Source organism: Liolophura sinensis, chromosome 10, assembly GCF_032854445.1.
Source record: "Liolophura sinensis isolate JHLJ2023 chromosome 10, CUHK_Ljap_v2, whole genome shotgun sequence".
NCBI classification, from domain to species: Eukaryota; Metazoa; Mollusca; class Polyplacophora; order Chitonida; family Chitonidae; genus Liolophura; species Liolophura sinensis.
The window spans coordinates 12282406-12308747 of NC_088304.1; the positions used below are offsets into that span (position 1 = coordinate 12282406).

Here is a 26342-nt window from a genome sequence, read left to right on the forward strand (position 1 = left end):
TACTTTTACGGCAATGTCAAGTAAAAAAGTTTATCATCGATTATTGAGGCGGGGAAGAGCGCATTAGGTCGAACCGTACGCTGTACAATGTGACATTTGGAAACTTGACGAAGCCGCTGGTAGCGCTTGGACAGCCCTTCCCCTCGCTGTAGGCATACCCAGATGAAATCTAACAACTGAAAGCAATGAAGCCATTCATACAGCCAATCAGAGCTCGTCGCCGATGGCTTATTAACACTGTGTGGAGACAAGTCAGTTTTTCAGTCAGGAATCTCCGCTCGGAAGTTAAAACACGTCCTGCCGGTTGACAAGCACCAACTTAAAGCCGACCTGTGCCATATCCTGTACTATATGTATGAGAAACTTTCTTAACAGATCCCCGGGACATATCTCAGGTAAGCGAATTACTTTTAACACTGTGAGTTCTGGTATATGATCCACTGGAATGACAGGGAGGCCGGGTTTCACCGGTTAAGTGTGACCGTTTTCTAACTACACATCACACTGTCATCGCAGCTCTAGTTTTACTCTTTATTGCTGCGTGCAAACATTTGGCATTTGTCTTCTGTAGTCGTTGGCCACATCAGGGCCCACTTGTTGAAAACTGTTTCAAGATTTAATACCACATTTAACTTTAAGCCAAGCCTTCAATTTTGTACTTAATCGCAAAATATTTGAGTACCATTATATTAAATTTGAACTAAAACTGCCGTTGATATACTTTAGACAACTTCATTAGCTGCTGAGCTTGGCTAAAATTTTAAATATAAAATACGACATAATACCAGTATTAACTAATACACCTTAGAACAACTTGACCCTGTAGTTGTTGGCTGCATCAGGGCTACAAGAGAACGAGTCAATGATCACGGCTTTACGCCACATCGACGGTAATTCCACCATATCGCAGATGACTATAGGCTGCAAGAGTTTCTTGGAGAAATGAGAACATGTCTACATGACTGTCGCAAAGTTTGATGACGTTACATAACGATTAAATACGTTTTTAAACAAAAATGAGCTTTTTAAATTGCATAATGGCACTGCTCAGGCGTTTGAACAACTCAGCTTTATTAAACATTTTCTTCAGCTGATTACACAGATTGTATTTTAGTTTGCGTTTTAATTTTTATTATATATGTATTTTTTATTGTATATTTTGAAAACAATTATTTAACTTTGGAAATATAATTAATATATTTATTAATTAAATGTCCGTTTTGAGTGTATCTGAGGCCATTTTTTTGTATGTTCTAGGTGAATTCTCTTCATAATACAGAAACAATTATAGAGGGACTCAAAATGCATCATTAAATCTGAAGGTCTTGAGAATTCTAGATACCAATGTATGTTTTCATATAAACCATTTTAAAGACTGCAAATGTCCGAGGATGTGTTAGTTGCAACAGTTCGAGCTTTTACACGCTTTTACAAGCAGAATACAACCCTGAGGCAAATTGAGAACAGGCCGAATTTCACTGGTTACGAGCGAATATTTGCAGAACAACTGTCAAGCATTGTTTTACTATTTATGATGTAGTATTTTATTTTCAACATTTGAGATCTCCATCAGCCAAATTCGTTGTAATTCCTTGGGGCTCAATAGTAAATGTGTTGTAATCGTTGCAACCTAATAATCTAGGTCGTTTGTGACGTGGTCTTTGTATTGCTTGTCTTATCAAAACAAAAGGTTAAACGCGATCTCCAAACAGATATATTACCTTTGCGTGTTATGATACATGTGAACACCATGCACCGAATGCAGTTTTTGGACAAACTCCCCAAGGCCAAGGGTATGCCCAAATTATAGCAATAAACACTGGTGACATTTTACAAGCAAGGCTTATTCCCTATAGTGAACTGTTTGGGTTGTTGGGGGAACCCGAACAAAACATTGTGTTAATGCGCTCCTAATTGGTTAATAGGCTATATATTGCTTTCATCATGAGGTTAGACAAAGTTACTGAGTTCGTCATAAGCCACAGTAGTAATCAACAGGCTTGATACCAATCCGTTGTCCCTGGAGACTGATTATATGCTGGAAAAGCTGCATTCCTGATTCGGAGATTAGAAAGGTATACCTGGTGAGATTTATAATGACCTATCAAAAATAACTCCTCCGTCAGATATGAATTCAATATTTCTGGAGTGAGATATGACATAAAATACAAATTCAATGACCATTCTCTGTCTGGAACGGCATGGCTGATTAAGATCTAACGGCACATTGGCAGCCATATCGTGCCGAAAACATCGTGGTTAGGGCCATAGTTTTCAGAATTAAAAGACCATTTCACTTCGTCGATGCTAGAAATATGGTGGCCTTCGTGGCTTTCATTGCTGACAAATCAAGTCAGAACTGTCGCTTAACTATCTTTTCACTGTCATCGGATTTGCCAGAGTAAACAAAAACCTCCAAACTTACGGGTTTGGGGCTTTGTGTAGAGAAGTGAAAGCATGTTTGTTTGCCGATTCATGCGCCAATGTAAATCTTAATGTTCCAGCTTTCGAACGAACGGCATTTGGTTGAGATTGGAGTATTTTTCCGCGTTTTATGTCCAGTTATGTTTAAGTTGGGTCCTCCGTCTGAGTCATTGAAGTCGTGTATCTTGTATACATATATATGTATAAACGTAAAAATTTACATAAAGTTCAGATGAAAGAGTGCCATTAGTTAATTTTAAGTGTGGTCTTCAATATCTTTTTCGATTTTTCTTCCAAGAGAAAAAGACACCTGAAAATTGTTTTTCTATGGTGAGTATTTGGGACCATCTTTTAGTACAATAATCTTCGCGTAATTATTGTATAAATGATGATGTAACACATGTTTACAAATATATTTGCACTAAAATTGGTCTTTGAAGCTAACAAATGTGTTCAACCTGGATTTTGATCACATTTATATTTTCAATACATTCATAAATATTATCACAATTCAGATTAAATGCCTATGTTTGGATATAAACAAAAAATTTGCGTTCAAATACATTTATTAGACAAGCATCACATCCTTATTTAGAACATTATTATGCCACGACGATAAATACCAAAAGGTGATCATAAACACCCATCATACAAAAATAATTTCCATTTTTCCTGAAAAAAAAGTATTACAGCCATATTTGCAAATAAGTTTTGACGCTCTGTAATCTGGTTTTGGCATCATTTTTATCTTTTCTTCTTCTTTAAATACTGTTCTTATACAGTAAGCGTAAAAATACAGGTGCATTTTACATATCTAACTATAGCATCCTTTAACGCTTTAACCGCGTTAAAGGAGAAGAAAACTTGACACTATAGGTTTCAAAAAGCACATTTTTTTATATCTGGTGGTACCTGTTGCATAATTTTGCGATTTTTCCTCGTCATACATGTAAAGCCTGAACACGGCAAAGCTGGCATAAATTGCTGAGTCTATCGCGTCTTCCATCTTTAACACCCTGTAATTTATACTGGGGGCGTGTTGCCTCTCAGCCAATGAGAGTCGCTAAAACTACCGGCTTGTTCGTGTAAACTCGGAACCTACGTCCAACATTGCGGTTTCCCGATCGTCAAGCAGAAAACGAACTGGACTGTTCCTTACCTTCTGGGAAGAAGAGTTCCACCGGAAATGTACAATTTGCACTTCGGCGGTTTCCGGCGGCAATTCTCCTCCTAGCACAGAAAACTTCAGGACTAGTTCTTGGGCAAAATGAAGTCGCCCACAGCGTTTTTTGGCTTTATTGATAATTTATCAACTTGAGATACATATTACAATTTCTTTATGGCATGCACCTGCAAGGAAATGCATACTTTTTTCAATGGTATTTGATTGATGTTTAAATTTTCTTCTCCTTTAAATGAAGACATTGTAGAAATCCAGGAGCACGACATAGTGGAATTAAAAAAGAAACGAGCGGCTGAAATTGGACGTATGAGGACGAAAATGGAATTTAATTGTCAAAGGAATCCCAGGTGAACAACATGAGGACACTTGTAAATCAGAAGAGCTAGTTCGTGCAGCATTTATTGAAAAACTCAAACTATCAGAGAACACCGTAACAGCAATGTTATTCCAACTCCGTCGTTTGCCCGGAGGCCCACAGAGTAGGAATGATATAATAGTTCGTTTTGCTCAACAGCACCACGGGATACTGTGCTCGCGGCTGCCCGCGGACTCTCTCGTGGCTCTGGGTTTAGTGCTGTTTCAGACCTACTCTACACCGTGGAGAAGCTGAATGCAATGTCTCAGGAAGAACAATCCAAGACCAAACTACAGTACATCTGAGACCCCCATTTCGTGACCCTCAAGCTTAAGTAAGTGGCCACAATATCCCTGATCCCATCCTGACGATCCTCATATTGGCCCGAAGTAAGTGGAATAATACAACTATCTCAGTATCAATATGCCGTTAATTCCCAACCTTTGGCAAACACACAACTTCATGTAACACATATGAGAACTGAAGTACCATAAAACTCATTGGTTTCGTTAAAAGACTATATCTGTGTGAGATCAATGCTAGCTTGGATCGGTTTATGTTGGCATTCCGGAAAATCCAAGAAAACACTGAACAGAAGGAGTGGAAAAACATGCAGAAATATGAAACTGTATTGTTTTGTACAGACTATTCTTCGCCTATAATTACCCACAGCTAGGTGCACTTGGAAGACTTAATTACACGAGATTGTTGTGTAGATAAACTGTTATGTCAACCTGTGTTCTGAAACATTGTTATTTACCCAATACCTATTATGTATCCCTGGACGATATTTCTGCTTACTTTAATATATGCACGTGGGAAGGTCTGCAGGCAACCTACAGATGTAGGCATCGGTAGTCAGGTTTACTTCTTCTTAAGTATATCTCTCAAAAAAGCCTGCCATCAAATTTAATTTTCCATATATTTGCACCCATTATTGTCACAATTCCTTATGTAAACTGCCCTAGAAGGACCCAAGCACACACATCTGTCATAATGTATATAACTGTGAACATGGGTTTGTATTTGCCTGTATCTGGTCTGTCAGAATGTTGTAAACATATAGTGTTTATCTATTTGTGTTTGTAAATATGCTCTTTCCTTAGTTTATACATCGTTATCTGAACATCTCCCAGGTCCATGTTATGCCTAACTACAGCGCGAATCTTTCTTCAATTTACTAAATGACCGGCCAGAATTATAATATTGCATTCCCGAGGCTAGAATCAGAATTACCGTTTCATATTGATAATATTACAGCGGATCACCACCGTCCCGTCAAAACCGCTTTTCGATCCAGAGATTCTTGATAACGTGTACTTCAATCCAGTTGAACTTGACGACATAGACAAATGTTTAACAATTATTGATGATAACGAATATGAAATGTCACATTGGCTCTCACCAGTTTAATTATTTCTCCCAGTCATCGTATATAGATGAACCGCACACTTATAGTTCAGAGAAGCATCTTTTTTTTTCTTATATCTTAACGCTATTAGTATTAGATATTACCGAAATGTCTGGATTTACCCACGGTCTATGTTACCCATTTTCGGTGTTAGGTTTTTCAGAGTGCCGGATTAACCCATCTATCTCTGCGCTTTATGACATACCGGGATACAAATGTTATTCACTATTACGGTCTGCACGACGAGGGGGGATGGGGGAGGGGTTGGCCTGCTTCTTAATCACACTACTTACTCTCGAAACGTGAGAGAAGGCATTTCTTATATCGAAGATAATGGTTGCTGCGAAAGTCTTTTCGTTGAGGTTGAATCCTGTGATAAAGTTTATCTTTTTGAAATTTTATATCGGCCACCTGGCAAGGACGTAATTGAGTTTAATGAGCACCTATCATTTATTTTACAAAAGTGTCAGCGTGAAAAAGGATGTAATCATGGGAGATTTTAATATAGACCTGCTTAAAACAGATCACCATCAGCCAACAAACACTTTCATTTAAGCCATGGCTTCGTATTATTTCTTCCTCCAGATCTCTGAACCAACTAGAGTCCAGTCTCGCTGTGCCTCCTTAATTCATAATATCTTTACAGCCTTCCATAATAATCTTCTCCCTGGAAAATTGATATCACTGACCACTTTCCAGAATTCGATATTATTAAAACCTCATACCCATTTAAACCATCAGTAAACACTGTAAACATCAGAAAGTTTACTAAAACCGAACAGGAATTATTCAAAGAAAAAAATACAAGAAACTAATTGGGATACGATCCTATCAAAGACTTCAGATGTCAATGTCGTTATGGATACTTTCTGTGATAAGTTTTTAGACATTCCTAACAGATGCTTCCCAATCACCACTTTTACTCATGTTAAAACTTGCATGATGAAACCATGGGTTGCAACCTGTATGATTATATCTATCCACGAAAAGAGCAGGTTTTATCGATTATAACTATCAGATTAAGACCAAGAAACAAGCAAACAATACAGGGTTTACCGAAACAAACTCAACTCACTTTTACGTAATGCTCACAAGACACATTTTGAAAACAAACTCATCATATACAATGGAGACATAGAGAAAAAGTGGAAAGTGCTGAATGAAATTATGAACCGGAACAAAAAACAAGATCTCCTGTCTAGTTTGATGTTATTATTACTGATGATAAAAATGCAATTGCAAATAAGTTCAAGGACTATTTTAGTAACCTTTGCATCCAAAACTAGAAGCAAAAATACCTCATGTTAACAAAACATTTGCAGGACTATTTCAGTACTCTGTATGGGAACCAACTTTAAATTTCCTTTTGTCACTAAAAATATTGTTGAGACGACTATATCCCATCCCAAGTCCTCCTTCGCTGTTGGTTTAGATGGCATCCGTACATCTATAGTAAAACTGGTTTCTCCTATCATATCTTTACCATTGGCACACATAATTAATCTTTCTTTTAGATCTGAAACTGTCCCCAGTTGCCTTAAAGCCGCTAAAGTTTCTCCAATTTACAAAACTGGCAAAACCGAAGTTTTCGAAAGCTATGGACCAATATCCGTATTGCCATCTTTCGACAAAATAATTGAACAAAACATATTCAAACTCAATCGCTGAAAACATAGAAACAAATGATATCATTGACCCCAGTCAGTATGGTTTTAGATCTAATCACTCCACATTATTTGTTGCTTGTTCACTCTACCAAAAACTGATAACTATAAAGGAAAACAAAACGTACAGCGTGGTAACATTCCTTGATCTGTCAAAGGCGTTTGACACTCCTAATTACCACATACTCTAAGAAAAATTGAAATACTGTGGTATCCGTGGTTTGTCGCACGACTGGTTACGTAGTTATCTCAATAACCGAACGCAGTGTACCAGCTTCAGTAATACGTTTTCAAATTCCACTTCTGTGAACTGTAGTGTGCCTCAGGGTTCCATATTGGGACCAAGTCTCTTTTTTCTGTATATCAATGGTCTTACCAAACTTTATGATTTACTACATTTCATTTTGTTTGCTGCTGATACGAGCACTACCTTTTCGTCCAACAGCCCGACAGACACACTGAACACTGTAACTTCTAGAAAAGTTCACGAATGGTTTTCTTTCAATTGCGTCTCTTTAAACATTAGATAAAATTAAGTACATGCTATTCCTACCCGTTCTAAACGTACACCTTCTGCGTTGTCCGTCCTTAGCATATCAAGAAACGTGACTAAACAGGGTACTAAGTTTAATTTTCTCGGATTTATTTTTAACCAGAAATTAAACTGGACTTCTCATTTTACTTTTATAAGCAAGAAATCCAGTCAAATGTTTTGTTGTTGATCTGAGATTCGACAAAAAACAACCTTTCCTGTCCTAGCCGGTGTGTGCCCAGGTTCCAATTATCACGGAACATGTAAAGGTCGTTGCCTAAATGGCAAGGTGTTTATATTAGTGGTCCGGACATGTAATTGTGATGGCTTTAGGTTACGTGACCACTTTGATCCATGCTTCTCCCCAGCAAATCAAACTGTGCAAAGCGCAGAGGCTGCCCTGTCAAATGTTTTGTTGTTCATCAGAAGTTCCACAAAACGTAGCCTTTCCAGTCCTAGCCCTTGTGTGTCCATGTTCCAATTATCATGAAACGTGCACAGGTCATCGCCTAAACGGCAGTGTGCTGATATTCTGGCCATGATCCTTTTTTCTTTCGATATCGTGGTATACATGACTTCGGTGTGCTTCGGACCGCTAATAGGTCTGCTCTGAATTGCCTCCCTTGTTACACCACAGCGACCGAGGTAACGCGAGATCAGGGGTCTCAACTGTTAAAGCATGCCCGTTGTATAAGTTATGTCACCATAGTTACAAATATTTTTAGGCAACTGATTGTAAAAAACAAACCTGATATCAGCCTTTACGAGTTGCAGAAATGATATTTTAAATGAAGAATTTTTAAGAGTTCGCCAAAGCTGCCTATTGTATTTAATTAAGACCAGAAATTTAAAATTACCTCAGAATGCATTTAAAAATACAAAAAAGCTATTATCCTGGGCTTTCCAAATAAGTTTACAAAATTAAAATCTGTCTTAAAGCCAAGTCTTCAACTAGCTTATTTCTCTTTAACCCCAAAACTAGTCATTAGCAGTTTTCTGAGATCCCACCTAACCACAGCTTTCTCCTAAAAACGCATCTTTTAAACGAGAGACAGATTTCAAGGGAGGTAATTCGCTACGGCCATATTGGCTGAAAGCTGACACACCTGCAACATATTAAAATGGGCGGTCCATCAGACCTCCTTTTTGCAGTATGATCACATTGTTTGAATAAAGATATGAGAAAATCATGCATGCTCTATATTATCAAAAAATAAGTCGAACCATTTTTCGGGCAGTTTTTAAGGATTTTTCGTCTGATTTAGGCCTATACTTCATTTAAATGTTTCCTTAGTCTTTAATTAACACTATTTAAGTTATCTTCTCCAATTCTTAGTAAATAACGCGTCCAAAAATATTAACAATTATCTCAGAACAGACATCATGTCTTAAGAAAATTTTCCTGATAGGGTTGTTTAAGAAGATTTAAAAATTTACTGGGGTATGTTTAATTTATCCTTAATTTAGGCCAGCTGTCTTCTTCTTTTGGTCCCGTAATTTGCAATGTCTGCTATAAGCCACTGTAGATAAGAGTCTTATATTACCACGACAGGCTGACATAACAGTGTTTACCTTGCACTGGAAGTTTTTTTGAAACGGAGAAATATTAACACAACAAAAGGGTTACTTGATTTTGTAGGTGTTACGCAAGGTTCCTTGGGGACACAAAACAAGGGAGTGATAAGGTATTCCAAAGGTACTTGAAGTAAAGAATGACATGCATCTAACATGTCACGAAAGGTTTTAAGAATTCACTAAAATATTCCATCCCTATCTAAAAATGAACTGATACTGAGATATAAGACTAACAGGTTTTGTAGAAAATCAAACATTATATGTTCTTATGAGAAATTCCAGGTATGCTGTCTTTGCTTTTTGATAATACCCCTCATCAGTAATTCAACGAGGGGGCGTAACTCTTCCCGTAACAAATGACAAACGGGAAGCGGTCCTCAGATCGAAATACAAGACGAGGATTGCGAATGATGACAATACAACTAGACTCAATTACTTTTTTCATTTTACCTAAAGTCCGATTCAGTGGTATGGTTGATTTCCTTACTAGAGGCAAAATCGAATTAGATGGTTTGTTTGAATTTACGAATTGAGGATAATACATTCTTGATTTATTGCCCAAATAATCGTACTGATTACATTCACATAACCATCTGATAAACACTTATTTACAGGTTGTCACACCGTAAACCATGCATACTTTAGAGCGCTACAGTCTCTTAACATGGCTGCCGACATTTAACAAGCTTGGCTTTTGCAGGCTGTGCGACGCACATATAGACTTGTTTAGGCGTGGCCTCATCACCGGTGTTCTCGCGAGGAACTGTTTCATCAGCCTTCAACAATAAAATTCTGTTTTATTGATGAAGAGGTTGAGACAGAGGTTTTGCGTTTTCTGACATTTCTTCCTGCTTCATCACCTTGAACACAGTGACCCCAGCGTCTTCTGCCCAAAAAAAAAAAATTGTTAGTGGTGGCACTGATCCACTGTAAGGCCTATGGCCTCGAACTACATTTCCATCACAGGATATGAGTTTGTGTTCAGCTGATACAGGGAAAAAACATTAAAAACAGCATGGATTTTAAAACCCATGGATTGCTTTAAATGATAGGGAAACGTCATCGTACGGAATGAAAAAAAATACGATTGATTTTTCTTTGTTTGAATGTCTGGTGTATGGATGTACATAAAATGCACACATGATGGTGGTGCCAGATGAGCTTGCTTGGTGTAGAAGTTCAATATTTTTGTGAACCAGGTGTGGCGAGTATCGGTTCGGGACCCTTAATCAATCTCGCGACGTGCGCTCGTTGCATTACGTGGACTTACTTTGACATTACGTTGCTATGGCAATTACCTACGCGTAAAGTTAGAGATATGCCAGATGAAACTGGTATTAGGAATCAGCTGTTACTGAAACTGTGCTAAGCGTCATCTATAAAAAGGCTAGAGAGCTAACCTTTTCGGTTCAAGGTGACAAGCTGGTGGTACAGCAAGCTCGTTATTGCCCAATCTTTTTCGCCGTACTCAAGAATATTTCAATTAATATGCGACGGCGGACAACACTATGGCGAGAGAGAACCTGACAGAACCCGGAGGATACCCACGACTATCCGTAGGTTGCCGAAAGACCCTCCCACGTGCGACAGCAGAGGAAGCTAGCATAAGCTGAACATCAACTCACTGCGACCGCATTAGTGTGAGGCCACTTAATCACTGTGCTGCGCTAGCACGCTAGCTAGTCGGCCACGGACAGTCCCATTAACTGTAATAGGCCCATTACATGTCACCAATCAGTTACATTATTAAACATGTCATTGGAGAAGTACAATGTATAGAAGCAGGGCATTTGTTTCCTTGGAAACGACAGTTGTAATCAGTATACGTATCTACATACACTCCTCACGCAAGCTGAGCACATGATATATACATATATCACACTACAGGTCAGCTACATGGGCACTACCACCACAGCTGATGTTCTCTACCATATATAATGCATATGAATATATAAGGGTAAATGAAACATAGCCATAGCGGGTACCTGAGGGAGACTATATATTGGAATAAGACAGCGAACGTTCCCTGTCATTAATATACTGTTAGAATCATATATATGTACATATATGTATATGCATCCACGTATATTGACTGATAATGACCTGGGTCAGTTAGTCCTAAACGTGGATATGTACGACGTTCTGTACCACCGCTTTGTTTTATAACGGTGAGGTTACAGATTGCATATATGGCATTTGGATCGTAGACCGGGCGTTTTTCACCACCTCAGTATCGACAGTTTCCGTTACGCACCAGTGATTAGACCGGGCTCAAAATCGGATGCTTAATGAACATGTGGGGTTCGTAATTGAAACGGAGCTTAGCCAGCCGTATGGAATTTACGATCCCAACGATTATTGTAATAATGGTGACTTTATGAGAATAACTGTCCGGGTTGGTCTGGCCTTTAGACACAGCTTATTAGGCCAAGGAGGTCGCGCATTGAGAGAGACAGGGGGCACAAACCCGGAGGTACAGTACTAAGATGTGGGATGTCAAGCAGACCGTTAACAGTCCCGAGGGTGTGGAGTGGAACATATACCCGCGCCTGAGAGGCTATACGTGCGATGGGGGTCGTTGTTACAACAATCGCTGTTGACATAACCGTGTACTATACTGAAAGTGCTTACCATAGAGGAACTGGTTTTTGCACCTGGGATCTTTTATGTAACTTTCTCATACCCAAAACCTGACTTGCCTAACGTATATTAAGGTTATATTGTGAACGGTTCAATTTATTCCAGTCCTCTAAGGATCCGCTCAGTGATGTCATACTTCAAACGTTTGTTTTTGAATGGAAATGTTACTTTCCGTATAATACACTATTAGGTGTATTTCAAAGTGCCTGCTGTGTATATCTTACTTGTGCCAGAAAGATGCTTGTATCAAGTCCATATTATGGAATATCTTCACAATAATGTGTTGATTCAGTGTTTCGGTTCTTCCTAACTGAAGCTGAGATATTAATTTACTGTGACCTTAGGTACCGTTTTGGCTACCATAGTCATGTATACATAGATATCCGTGGCACAGTGACACAAGCCAGCTGCACTGCAAACCCTGGTGTTTATGACTCATCCCAGTTCAATTTCAATATGGTCGTTCTGGACTGCCGTACTTTTGACATCAAGCGTGGACGCATTATATAAACAGGTCAACCTTTTAGCGTGTATAAAGAAATGGCTTGCTGTATATGTACAAAGTGTGTTGTGTTTTCGCCGCACGTACTGGGCCTACATATACAGTGGGCTGTATGACTCGATACATGTTGGGTAGTGCTGAGACTGGTGTGTCACCACGTTTACCCCTCGGCTGAGTAGTTGATCGGTTAAGGCTCGATCTCAGCAGGACAGTTACCCCCACCCCACCCAATGATGGGTAAGGGGGGCCAGAAGTGCCATCATGTTGGATGTGGAGAAAATCAAGTTTCCGGACGTGTTGAAACTGAGCAGTGTGGAAGAGCTGAAGGTGAGGGACGGCTGTTAGAATATATGCACTGCTAACTCTGGAGAATTACCTTTTGTCGCCCCCCTCCCCCCCCCCCCCCCCCCGCCGCCACTGTCCTTGCACCTGCGAAAATGAACATTTAGTCATTCAGTTTATACGTCCTAAACACATATAACTGTGCAACAGCCTGTCCCCCAGGCCCTGCCCGTTTTTCTCCCACCATAATGCTGGCCGCCGTCTTATAAGTAAAACATTCTTGAGTACGGCGTAAAACAACAAGCAAATCAATAAATAAATCTATACTGTATAATATTCTTCTTATATAATGAAGTTTATTTGTCATCAGTATGAGAGGCAATAGACTCCTGTAACTAGGCAGCTGGTAGACCGTCCGCTTCGGGAACCGTAGATCCAGGGTTGTTCTCGGACGGGTCCCACCTGAGACGTTCAACGCTAAGGGGATAGTGCAAAGACTTGTTGACCCGTATCAGTATAATGGCTCGAGCGGGGTAGCTTACTTGCCTTCGGTAAGGCGTCTCAATGAAGCAGCACTAGATAAAAGAGCGGTGGGGAAATCTGCACAGTACACGTGCATGCACTCTAAGGACTCCTTCGTCGTGATATGAGTGAAAAACTGTGAAGTACGACGTTAAACCCCAAGCACTCGACACTCCAATACATGGGTACATATACAGGGAGTGATGGCATATAATGAGTTACAATGTCTAGAATCCTGTGCGGATTTATTTGTTACAGAAGAGAAAAAGTGCATGTCATTTTTATCTTGGCCTTGTAACAGTTGTTAGATCCTGTGTGATATGTGACGATGTTAATCGACGTCACAAGATATTACTGCAAAAAAACTTGTGTGTCAAGGATATTCCATCAAACCTTTCACTCTAAATTTCTTAAGTTGTCTCAGAAGTAATATGTTTCTTAAGTTAAGTTAAGTTGATTATAATTTTCTTGTAAGTAAATATGGACAGAGTGTTCATCTCTGGCACTCTGCTTCATGGCTGTCTAATTCCGCTAAACACGGAGATAGGCGCTGTATATTGATCGAGTTGAATTTGACCGCCACTTTGGATATATGAAAAGTTGCAACCAAAGCGCAACTGAGATACATGTTTTACTATCGACAATTTATATTCTAGCATGGCACACGCTTTGAATACTGATTACACTCAGTCGCATACAGTATACCTTGCGTCTTTCCTACATCACTGAAACTGCTGACCGCTTTTGTTTGTATAGGACTCCGTCCTATTTTCATACTTTGTATACTTTCTTAGTTCTTTGGTAGTTTGTGTTAAATGTCATTTTGATAATGGGCCTAGCGATCATTGGCATGGAACGTCCTCAATGGTTGACGACTCATACACGAATGTATGCTTCGACGAACAGACTGAAAAAAAGAATTCATAGGCTCCCACGTTCTCATTGTTCATTGGGCCTTGGTGAAAATAAGCTGTCGATGGCTGCTCGTACCTGAGACCGTTTGTACAGACTAACGCTCTATGAAGACCACGTGTCCTTCACAAATGTGGCTTACAAACTTTGTACGTCACGTGACACATGGGAAAGTCACTCGGCAAAACTGTCAGAGCAGAAATCACACAGTAATACACAAAAAATGAAATTCTGGACGCTGTACACACATATATATTCTTAATGTATTAACAGATAAGTGATCTCAGAAGTAATATGTGGAATTTCGTTTGGAAATTAGGGGTGAAATAATGTGGCGAATACTAACACCTTACCAGGTGACCGACATGTATATATGCCATATCGGTCGTCACAGCTATACCCTATGTAACTGACATCTGCCGTGCTACATGTTGACTAGTGCGCACACCATAGGCCTACAAGTTGACCTTTTTATGCCATACAGGTAGAGCTATAACCTATGCGTATCTGTATCATGTTACATACAGTTACAATATCAAACCATCTGCTACAGTGTACATCTAGTGGGTGAAATACTATTGACTTTTGTTATTAAATTATTCATCATTGGCGCTTAACGCCATACAAAAGAATATTTCACTTTCACGACGGCCCCCAAGATTTTAGTGGAACGAAACCGGAGGTAGGACTGACTTAAAACAGTAGTTCTAATGGCTTATGTTGGAAGCCCTTGGCCTATTCAGTCGCTATATACTATGGACTTCGTCGTCATATAAGTGAAAGCTTACTGATTGCTACGTTAAAACCTGACACATAAACAGATAACTCTGTAACTTTGAGCAAATGATAAAGGTCTGAACAAATAAATAAATAAATAAATCAACTTTTGAGGGTTTCATTAAATAATAATTTTAATCATATCAAAGCCACTGCAAGCATTCCTTAAAAATGAATGCTCTCCGTGTAGATTCAAATAATTTTTTTCCAAACGGCACGAGGTATCAAGATTGTTACTGATAATATATCCATATTCTTTCCTTCAGTGTTTAATGTCATCAGGCTTTGCTTTCTCACTTGGTTTATCTTTCCGTCAGTGGGGTTTTGCTATCTCCCTTTGTATTTTTAGACCATGGTGTAACGTATAACTAGCTTTATGACTGTTATTGTACTCTCCATATTACCTGCATTATTTTGTCGAAGGTGCCATAGGTGATGACTTCACTTGTGCTCTCCCTTGTTCATTGAAGCAAATCACGAATAATGATCAGAGTTCAGAGCCACACTGGCAGTATTTCAGCCAAAAGCGGAGTGAAATATGTTGCTTCTCTAGGTATTTTCCCCAAATTTGTTATTTATATTGGTAACCTCCCTTATTTTCTTGCAGACCATGACGTTGATGTTCGGTGCTGCAGTGATCGCCTCCATCGTCTTCTACTCCTCCAGTACTCCCGCTCAAAAGTTCCTCAGAGATGGAATCCAAAACAGTGGTACGTTTATCAGTATTATCGTTCTTTGGGTTAACACTTATTGGTTATAGCACAAAATTCTAATGCTGAAGACTGATAGACTCCAGTGAAGATTCAAAATCAACATCAACGTCAGGCATGCGTCTTATGGTTAAGCAACGCAATACACGTCACTTGTAGAAATCATAGAAACCATAATGCGATCACTCTAAGACCCGGTATCTTTAGTACGACGTGAAACACCAATCCAATAAACAAATAAATTAAAAAGTTAAAAAGTTTACTAGAGTAAAATCAATACGACATACAGAGGAGACGTCACTTTGCATGGTGAAATTACCAACTTGAAGGTGATTAATGGCCACTTAGGATTAACCTTTCTTTTCATACATCGGCCATATGCTAACTAATATTTGCATTAGTAATGTCCACAAAACATTAGAAATAAGAGATAGATGACCAATATACTCAGGGAGGAACATGCGTTACCTAAAAGGTGCATTATCAAGTAACGACAATACAGTTATCTAAAACAAACGACATCTGCTAAACTAGAATAAGCCCAAGTTTTACAATTCTGGAGGAACAATTCGTATCCTTCTAGTACTGAGATTCTTATGTAACTATGCCAAAGCAAAGTTGATATCCGTTCTAATCTAAGTGGATTGTGGCTATAACTCACTTTGCTGTAAACAGTACCCCGAAGCCCTATTGAGGATTTTTTGAAGGGATTAAGAAATGTTCTGCTCTCTGACTGCTTTTTCATTAAAATGCTTGGCTTCAAAATGAATCATCATTTGGCTAATGTTACTCAAGCAAAGCTGATAACCCCATTCAGTCGAGATGGAACCCAGAATCCAGCTCCAGAATCTAAATGAGATCAAGTGAAAAAAGGAATCCGATCCGACCTTTAGCTTAATTTACTATCATGTCGTCCGGATATGGCACAGGATCGGATTAAAGTCACACACGTTGTGTAGTGTGAACTTGGGCTCGGATTAAAGGCAGATAAACTCCAATTCCGAACAGGCGACCTAAAAGCCAGAACTATTGTGGATCCTAGGGCACCTGTTACCGCTTAGTCTCAGTGAATGTTTTTTTTTGTGTGTGTGTGAGTGTGTGGGAACTATTTTGTGTTGCTTTTTCACGTTAGTTTTAACATTACATTATGACAATCTTATGATGGTGTCTCCTCGTAGCGGAACGGTCTTATTGTCAGTGTATTTCTAGTACTGCACAAGACATCATAAATGACTTCTCACTCCGACATCAGTCGGATCAGTACTTGGCCTGTCCATTTATGCTGAGCGCCAAGCCATGGTAGTACCGATTTGAAAGTCTTCCTTATTCTACAAAGAGACGTCTAATAAATAACACCGCTGCATTCGTTTTACCTAATATTGCTACTGGGCGAGGAAGTTGCTACTATCTCCATTTACAGGAACAGTTAGAACAAACCCTAACTGAAGTAAATTAATAAGAGTCCGTATTCCACCGGTTACGTGTTTAACCGATACGTATTTACCGGTCAAATGCTGACAACTTTTAATATATCTTATAGACCCAATTGTGAAAACGCTGTCAGGGAAGGTCAAAGGTCATGTGGTAGAGACCCCTGCTTCAGACAAAGTGCAGGAGTACCTGGGCATCCCGTATGCAAAGCCACCTGTGGGAGAACTTAGGTTTGCTAATCCTGAACCGGCCGAGAAATGGACAGGTGAGTGATGAAATTACCATATTTCACACACCATTAGTAAGACCTACCCCATCAGACGTAGAATAATGGGCCTGAAACTCATGTAAAACGAGATCAAACTTTATAGCCAGCTTTGATTGTTATCAGATAACTTGTTTTCGCGTATTATGCTTATCATTTTGAGAAAAAAAATTGCATTGATAAGGAAGATGTTGCGCTACATGAACGGTATTTGAAATTATGTGTTTTAAAATATTTTATTCTGGAACAAAGAAAGTCTGACAAAATCATGGACTGATGTACTAACTAGGACCGTTTGCCTAATGGAGAACTCGGAAAGTTCCTTCGCGCCTTTTACAAAGCATTCCGAACCAACGCCCTCTTTTGGGCTCATGTGTCATGTACGCCGAAATTACGTTTTAGGTCGAGATTTACAGGTTATGGGATAGTCTGGTGCTCACGTCTCAGTCCTAACTTGTGAACTTAATTCACGTTCAGAAGCGGGATTTCTCATTATATGAACTATAGCCCCTCTTTTGATTTTTGGTGTATGTATTTTTATAGCCTACAAGGATGTGCTTACCCTGCGTTTTGTACCACTTTGTGCAGCACGTCAGAGTCGCCCTTTGGCACATCTATTCTTCGGTGTATTTTTTCAGTGAAATTCATATTTTTCTATCAACATTCTGTGAATTAAACATATCGGTATATTTTTTCAAACTTAATACAGTATTGAAATAAAGAGAGGATCCAATTCTCTTCATGTTTTCTCAGGAACGCTTAATGCGCAGAAGTTCGGTCCGTCCTGTTACCAACCGCTGGATCTCACGTTCGGAAACTTCCAGGGGTCGTCCATGTGGAACGCTCCGGGAGAACTCTCCGAGGACTGTCTCAGTATCAACGTCTGGACCCCTCACCCTCGACCACAGAACGCCGTTGTCATGGTAACGTAAAAATGCTTGAGCAATTTAGATTTCGGCGATTTTATTAAAATTAAGGCTGAGAATTGTGAATGCTATGTAGATTTGAGGCATAATGTTGCACATCGTTATTCATATGCAAAGAATGTTCTCTGGACACACTTCTGTGTGCTGAGTTAATGAAAATTACTGAATAATGAGTATCACTGGGCAGCATTTTATCAGTCTGAAACATTTATCATGTTGATACCAAATCGATTAATTAAGATAGTCGGAGCTTGTGAACTTGCTACAACTCCATCTATTAACTCTTTTTATCGCCAGGTCTGGATATACGGTGGAGGATTTTACAGCGGTACCACGGCTCTCTGGGTGTATGACGGTAAGACGCTGGCTGGGCGCACGGGGGTTGTGGTCGTCTCTATGAACTACAGGGTAGGCTCCCTGGGCTACCTAGCAACCGGAGATGGAAGGATCAAAGGTAATCGCTTACGCTAAGAAAACTTTCTTTGCGAGTCTCATAACCACTCTTAAAGTTATTTAAGCCAAGACAGTACGAAATCTTGCTGGACTACTTGAACGTTAGCCTGACATTTTCGATGCCTTCTCATGCAGAAATCAGATCCTCATGAAACTCCGGTAAAAAGAAATATTCGACGTCTATGGCAGAGATTTCACTTTTATGTAACTAATTTGTGATACCACCAGTGTTCTTATGTTATCCATGCTGTAAATCGCTAAGTGGGAGTTTAACACCAAGTAAAACATGTATATTAGCAGATAGTTTTTTGTAAAATTCTACATTACAGTTTGGTATATGGTACTCAATCTTCACAGGTAATTTCGGAATGATGGATCAAGTCTTAGCTTTAAAATGGGTACAGAAAAACATCGCATCATTTGGCGGGGATCCCCAAAAGGTGACAATATTTGGGGAATCGGCAGGGGGCGCCAGTATCGGCATGCACATGATGTCGCCCCTCAGCAAGGACCTCTTCAAGCGCGCAATAATACAGAGTGCATCACCGGACACTCACTGGTCCTTCATGGATCACAAGGCGGCTAGATCTCGCTCAGAGATGCTGTTTTCCGCGTTGAGCTGCCCGGATGACGAGAACGTCCTCGAGTGCCTTCGCGGGATTCGACCCGATGACATCGTCGCCAACGAATGGGTTGACGGTAGTTTCCTCGTATTTCCATGGGCACCAACCGCCGACGGTGTCTTCCTGTCGTCGGCACCTCGCCAATACATCGAAAGTAATCGGTTGAGGCCGATGGAGCTTTTGATTGGTGCTAACAAAGACGAAGGGACCTTCTGGATTCTTTACGGTGTCCCCACATACCACTGGAACACCAGCAGTCCACAATCACGAAGCGACCTAATCCGGGCTGTGAACATCGTGGACTTTGACCTGTCGCCAGCGGGTCGACAGGAGGTCCTCGATTTGTACACTGAAGGTATTCGGCCCAATGATTTGTACGGAAACAGGGACGCTCTAGACGACATCGTGGGCGACAGGAGTTTCCTCTGCCCTAGTGTGGAATTCGCTCACGATTACGTGAAGCTTAGACAATCTGTGTACGTGTATCATCTCACGCATCGGGCTAGCAATGAAGTTTGGCCCGAGTGGATGGGGGTCATTCATGGAGCCGAAATACAGGTAATATAACTGAAGAAAATAATTAATTAATAATTAAAACCACGACGACAGGGTGATAGCTGGCAAATGTTAATATGAAACCGGTGAAACACGGATTCCTGTCTATTTACCTCAGTCGGAGTTTTATTTTAACTGTTCATGTAAATGCTTAAATAGTAGCAAATTACAACTTTATTCAAAGGCAGTACTTAAGGTTCAGTTTCAAGAAATTTGGGGGTACTTTCGGTCACAAGAAATTACACATACCCAAATGTATATTCCATATACATCGCCAGTTAAGTGCAAGGTTTGATTGCACTTTTTGCTGTTGTTAATCAGTGAAATGTGTTCATAGGGTAGTTTTGATCAACATCGTTGTAATCTTCTTTAAAAATGGTTCCAAAATGAAACAACTACCTGGCGTATTGCACAGGCGCCAGTCTTACTAAAGTGTTTCTATAGTCAATGCCATGATTCGTAATTTATAATGGAACCGCCAACTAACCCACTTCATCACGGTTGGTTTCAGTACGTGTTTGGGATGCCATTTAACAAGTCCCGTGGTTACAGCGATGACGAGGTGGTGCTGTCCGACAAGATTATGACATACTGGAGCAACTTTGCGAAGTCCGGGTGTGTACTTCCGGTCTGACTGTAGATGTGGTCTGTGGTGTGAGCGTGTTCGCTAGTATTCCCATTCCTTTCCATGTTCCCTTGTCAATCTCAGTTTCCGATCACTGGTGATTTCTTTTGTCTAAACAGGACGGTTCACTATGAACTTACTAGACATCAATACTGATACCCTCTACAATATATTCTTCCTTGTGAATTCCAAATAGAAAGTGAAACGTTTCTTTTGTTTATGATGCAAGCGTCTGTTTTTTTAGGGATCGCATTCTCGAAATCGCTCAATCGCTCTTTAATACATAGTTCTTTACTTTTGTTCATTTATAAATTCACTTTTTTCTTCATTCATATGCATTTTCGTTTTGCTGTTATTCATGCATGTATGAATTTGTGTATTCTATTTCATTTTATATTCATTTTACATTCATCTACATTCCTTCCTTTACTCAGTGTGGAGCGAATCGAGTTTGTTCTTTGTTAGGAGCAAGCCATGTTTCTTCAATCGTTAGGACACACAGGATGCGGGTTCAAACCCGGTCAGGGCCCGGAATTCGTAGATTCGCCAGTGCTTTTTAGACCTTGGTGACTGTAAACGGTCCAAGACTCACCTGGCCGCTTACACATTCTAACGTCTGTTGAAAACCATTTTTAGTCCATCAGTGTAATGTAGTGGTACATTTCATCCATACAGATTGGACAATCACGTTGATTTATTCAACGGTGTTATTTGTTTCTTTCTGTGGCTCACAAAAACTCTTTTATTTACTTATTCGTCCATTCATATCCACAAATACTCGCTTTAATTTATTCGTTGAGTCACGCATGCATTCATTGATTCATACATTTGTTATTTATTCAGCAATACTCTCAGTTTTCTTCGACATCTCCAACACATATGCGCACGTTTCTTCTTTCATCTATGTTTTTTGTGTCTCGTCCATACGCACCGACACTTACATGTGCATTCATTTATTTACACATTCGTCCATGTTTCCTATTTCATTCACTGGCGCCATGCCATTCCTTCATTTGCTTACTCCTCTTTCATTCTTCATCCATATGCTCAATCACAAACATTCATCCACTTAATGTTTTCTGTTTATTGTTACAGACACCCTAACGGTAACCAAGTGAGTGGGCTAGCTACATGGCCCAAGAACAACTGGGGAGAATACTTGGAGTTCGTCAGTGGAACTACTTTTAACCGGAAGATGGGTTTCAGAACAAGGTACTGCGATTTCTGGAAGAATATTGACCGCAAACAGTCCCACACAGAGAAGCTCAAGCGCTTGTTTCGTTTCGATGCTCGATGGTAAAGGCTGTGAATAATCGATTCGTATCTTGTGGAAACCGGATATGATGAACTTGTCATTACTGATACGTCTGTATTACAGATGTTTCGGTTATCACGGACAGGAGCATTTCATAATAAAGAGAAAGGCCAATCTGTTTAAAAGTTGTCGATTTTCACTATTTAAGTCCGTTATATGGCACAGAAGAGTGGATGTGTCATGATGGAGGACTCTTGGTAACTTCGTAAGAATATTAACATTTGTAGCTTTCAAATATCTAACGTGCATGCGTTCGGGCATGCGCAAAGAGAAGCAATATGGCGAGTTTTCGCCAGACTTCCGGCCACTGATGATCTTGGATGGGTGGGTGATCTATTCAGGTGTAAAGTTTTATCAGAGCATTCCATTTTTACATCATGTGTATCTCTGTAATCTCTGGATGCTGTGTTTCTGTACATAAGATAAATCAACATGAAAATGTGCTGTTGTTGTTGAGATTCTATTATACATTCACCGTGTTTGTCATACAAGGCGGAGAGAACTCCAGTCCAGGCAAACTTTGTCTCATGATAATAAATACAAGCCCAAATTTGCAATTGTTACGACATTCCGTGAAAATTTGACCCATGAACTATGAACCAAGCGAGATATTGTTTATTTTCATCAACTACAATAATCCAAATAATAATATAATAAACAGCAAACCGTAAAACCATATGTTCCGTGTTTTACCTTGTAAGGTGTACTAAGCAATTGTCGACCTTAGTCGTTGAGTATGACGTTAAACCCCAAGCACTCACTCACTCGACCTTAATCTTTGTGGGCCCATACGTCATGTTAGTTCGTCAGGTCGAGTGCAGGATTTTGTCTTGACATACACTCAAAAGATAAGATGTTAAGGCCGACTTAAAGGGATACAGAAAGGATTCTGATTGACTGGTGTGAGAGCTAGGCATGTTCAGGAATTTTAGGTGTGGCACATTTATTCAAGTGTGGCCAAAACTGCACAATTTAACTCAGGCAACCCTTTTCCCACTGACAGTCAATCAGGGTAGATTCTGTATTCCTATAAAGAGCCTGTTAGTCACAGCTTAAAAACGCTAGAAAAGTGGCTTCCACGTGTAACGTGCATGGACGCGCCAGTCGTTGTGTTCAGTCGTTTAGGCTACATATTATGCATTTCTCACATTTAGGCCAATTTCCACACAAGAACAGGTCGACAAATGGTAACCACAAGGGCATTTGTGTACATGTGAATATAGTAGCCACAGTTATTGTGGTAACGAACCTTTATGATAATACACTACCAATACTGTTTGTAATTTTCTCACCGATCCTATAGAAACATATGACCTATAACATAGTAATCATAGTAACTCTGGGACCTACATGACTTTGAACACAGTAGGCCAGTCAAGATCTTAAGACAATTCCACCTATTTATTTATTTATTTTTTTACTTTTATAATAATTTTATTGGTGTGTAACGCTGTACTCAAAAATATTTCCCTTATACGACGGCGGCTATCATTATGGTGGAAGGAGGAGCCCGGGGGAAACCCACGACAATGCGCGGATTGATGGCAGACTTTCCCACGTGCGACTTCAAAGGAAAGCGGGGCCTCCGTGGCTCAGTCGGTTAGCGCGCTAGCGCAGCGTAATGACCCAGGAGCCTCTCACCAATGCGGTCCTCTCCGGCCGTACGTGGGAAGGTTTGTCAGCAACCTGCGGATGGTCGTGGGTTTCCCCCGGGCTGTGCCCGGTTTCCACCCACCATAATGCTGGCCGCCGTCGTATAAGTGAAATATTCTTGAGTATGGCGTAAAATACCAATCAAATAAATAAATAAATCAATCAAAGGAAAGCTAGCATGGGCCAGGCTTCAACGCAGAGCGATGGCGTTGGTGAGAAGCAACTGGCATCTACCAAATGATGAAAATGGTGCATGATCTTGTACAGTCGAATATGAAGAAAAACTTTGTTCTGGTGTTTAACACAACATGGCGGGACAGCATTTTTTAAAAGAAAACAAGACCTTAACCCGGCCACATGCAGTATAGAGTTTTCGGGGCGTCACAGTTTATCTAAATTATCAATGGAGACACAAAGCTGTCTTGCGCGCTTCTAAATCGCTTTGTGGCCAATCACTCACGTAAAGAGCGTCGACAACTGAACAAAGGACGCTCTAAACTTTCCCTTATTAATTGCAACTGTCTTTGACCACTTTTACTGGGCTGCAATGAGTGTCCAGGTTGCTATGCGTGCGCGCGCGCCGCCATCAACAAATCACATCCCATTTGCATGATGAATAGACTCGAGTGGGCTTCAGTGTATTTTCAGACTGACGTAAAGTGGTAAATCTTCCCAGGAAATGTGCTAAGATTAAATAGGTTGCTTTGAATACCTATCGCAGACTTACCCTAATACCGACTGGACAGGGGCATTATGTCCTTAATATATATGACGGGTTTGACTGTCTTTTCTCCGTGTGACTCATAACTGTAATTTATTTCTTTGATTAGTGTTTTACGCCGTACTCATGAATATTTCACTTATACGAAGGCGGGCAACATTATGGTGGAGGAGACCTGGCAGATCCCGAGGGAAACCCACGAACATAAGCTGATAGACGTGCCCACGGACGATCCGTGGGCTCAACGTGTCTGCAGTATTGGTGGAAGGCAAGCAATATCCAAAGCTCCTAACGCCCACAGACAGCTTTTGTTGTACGAAAGAGAAATTTCTGATCTTGGTGTCATATATTATCTAAACAGACAAAATTTGTTTGTCCGTTTTTTTTTTGTTTTTTTGTTTTTATTTTTTTGTTGTTTTTTTTTTTGTTTCTGGATTTCTTGTTTTTTTTTTTAATTCAAACTAACTAAATTTTTTTTGTCATTTTTCCCATAGTGAGAATTTCTTTTTGTAGATACCCGGACATTAAGACATTCCCTTGCGGGCAACAAATGTTGCCTGTATCCGCTGGGCTAAAATTCAGCCTGGCAAGCATGTGGATTGCCCAGTACCTCCCTCACCCTGAGTGTAAAACATATGGGGGGGAAATTTGGGACAGAGATTCAACTATTATATCTAGTGCATATCGTGAACCAAAATCTCGTGTGAAGAGAAACACAACTGCTCCTCATTTCAAAAATAATATTGCATTCATTAAAGAACATTTCACTAGTACTTATACGACGGCGGCCTTCAATATGATGGCAGGGAACTGGTCACAGCCCGGAGGAAACACACGACTAACCGCAGGCTGCTGACAGAACTTCCCACGTACGACAGGAGAAGAAGTCAGCATGAGCTGGAGTTAAACTCAGATCAACTGCATAGGCGACAGACTTCTGGGTTACTTTGCTGAGCTAGCACGCCATCTACTAGGCCAGGAAGATGGATAGTTTAATATCTAAGTGAACGGTAGACATAACATAACCTTATTGCCTCGATGTCCATTCTGTTTTCTTTGCATTCATGAGCTGCATGAAGAAACATTCCAGTAATGTAGTATCGTACACAATGTATTTATTCATTTATTGGGTTGGTGTTTTTGCGCCGTACTGAAGAATATTTCACTGATACGACAGCGGCCAGCATAATAGCACATGGGAGGAAACCGTGCACAGCCTTAAGTTTACAGTACAATGCATAGAGTACTTTTTCGCGTGCAATGGCCAATCTGGCCTCAGCCGAACTGACCATTATTTTCGTGTTTATACATGAGTACAATTTCACAACAAGGTATCGCTAAGACAGTAAGTTCGAAGTAACTATCTATGCGTCAAAACATTCGTATATCAACCAAAATGGATGATTCAAGTCAATAATCGCAAGGCCAATTGACATATGACACAAACTACTGATGAACCAAAAAGTTTACAAAGTACCAAAAAAGAACGGAACCATATAAAAGAGAAGCAGTCATTTGTTTTCAATGACGTTGGAAAGACACAAGGTATTTTCCAGGTGAATGAATGAAGTCAGTATTCAAGCCGTGTACCATGCTAGTATATAAGTTGTTTATAATAACATCTGTGTCTCAGTTGTGCTATAGTTGCAACTGTTCATATATCCAACATGGCGATCTACTTCAACGCGATAAATATACCGCACATAACCTATGTAAATCGGAATTAGACTCAATCGTGAAGCAGAATCCGTCTTCACTGCAACAAATCGACTGGAAAAAAGAGCGAAATTGCGGCGAACACTGTGCGGTTCGCTACATTACATTGCGTGGCTTTACTCCAGCAGGGAGGCCATCTTTTAGCACTAAGGTGTTTGGTAATTTGTCAGGCCACATTAAGTGGCTTTCCCTCACGCTCATTCGTTTAGCGATGTGTCAGGAAACATTAGGTGGCTTTCCCTCACGCTCATTCGCTTAGCGATTTGTCAGGCCACAAGGCTTTGCTGACCTCATACAGTGCATATTAATATTTTTTCTCGATTTTATCGATTAACGAAAAGGCAGTTAATACGATCAGTGACAGATTTAGTGATTTAGTGGTCTTTATCGACCATTCCAACATATCACAGCTATAGTATACTGCCTACAGCCAAATGTGGCCGCCATATAAGTCTTGAAATTTTTTCGCAACAAAGCCAAAAGGAAAATAGATATTTTAGAAGGGTTTTTTAATAATGTAAGTGTTTTGTTTGTATATTTTCATATTCTTTGAGACTAAAAATGAATGGG

The 26342-nt window shown here is 40.0% G+C and overlaps 1 protein-coding gene across 1 annotated transcript; it reads left to right on the forward strand.

The window, feature by feature from the left end:
* Positions 1–287: 287 nt before the first annotated feature.
* Positions 288–22339, forward strand: LOC135476892 (acetylcholinesterase-like). The gene is made up of 8 exons (XM_064757037.1): positions 288–395; positions 15387–15489; positions 17030–17185; positions 17939–18108; positions 18409–18565; positions 18922–19745; positions 20254–20357; positions 21463–22339. The coding sequence occupies exons 2-8, from the start codon at positions 15390–15392 to the stop codon at positions 21665–21667; spliced, it is 1716 nt and encodes a 571-aa protein (XP_064613107.1). The 5' UTR covers positions 288–395; positions 15387–15389; the 3' UTR covers positions 21668–22339.
* The last annotated feature ends 4003 nt before the right edge of the window (positions 22340–26342 follow it).

Coding starts and splice junctions, on each gene's coding strand:
- LOC135476892 (XM_064757037.1), top strand. CDS start 15,390: ATGACGTTGATGTTCGGTGCTGCAGTGATCGCCTCCATCGTCTTCTAC. Junction 18,109..18,408: donor CACAGAACGCCGTTGTCATG/GTAACGTAAAAA, acceptor TTTTATCGCCAG/GTCTGGATATACGGTGGAGG. Junction 20,358..21,462: donor AGCAACTTTGCGAAGTCCGG/GTGTGTACTTCC, acceptor TTATTGTTACAG/ACACCCTAACGGTAACCAAG.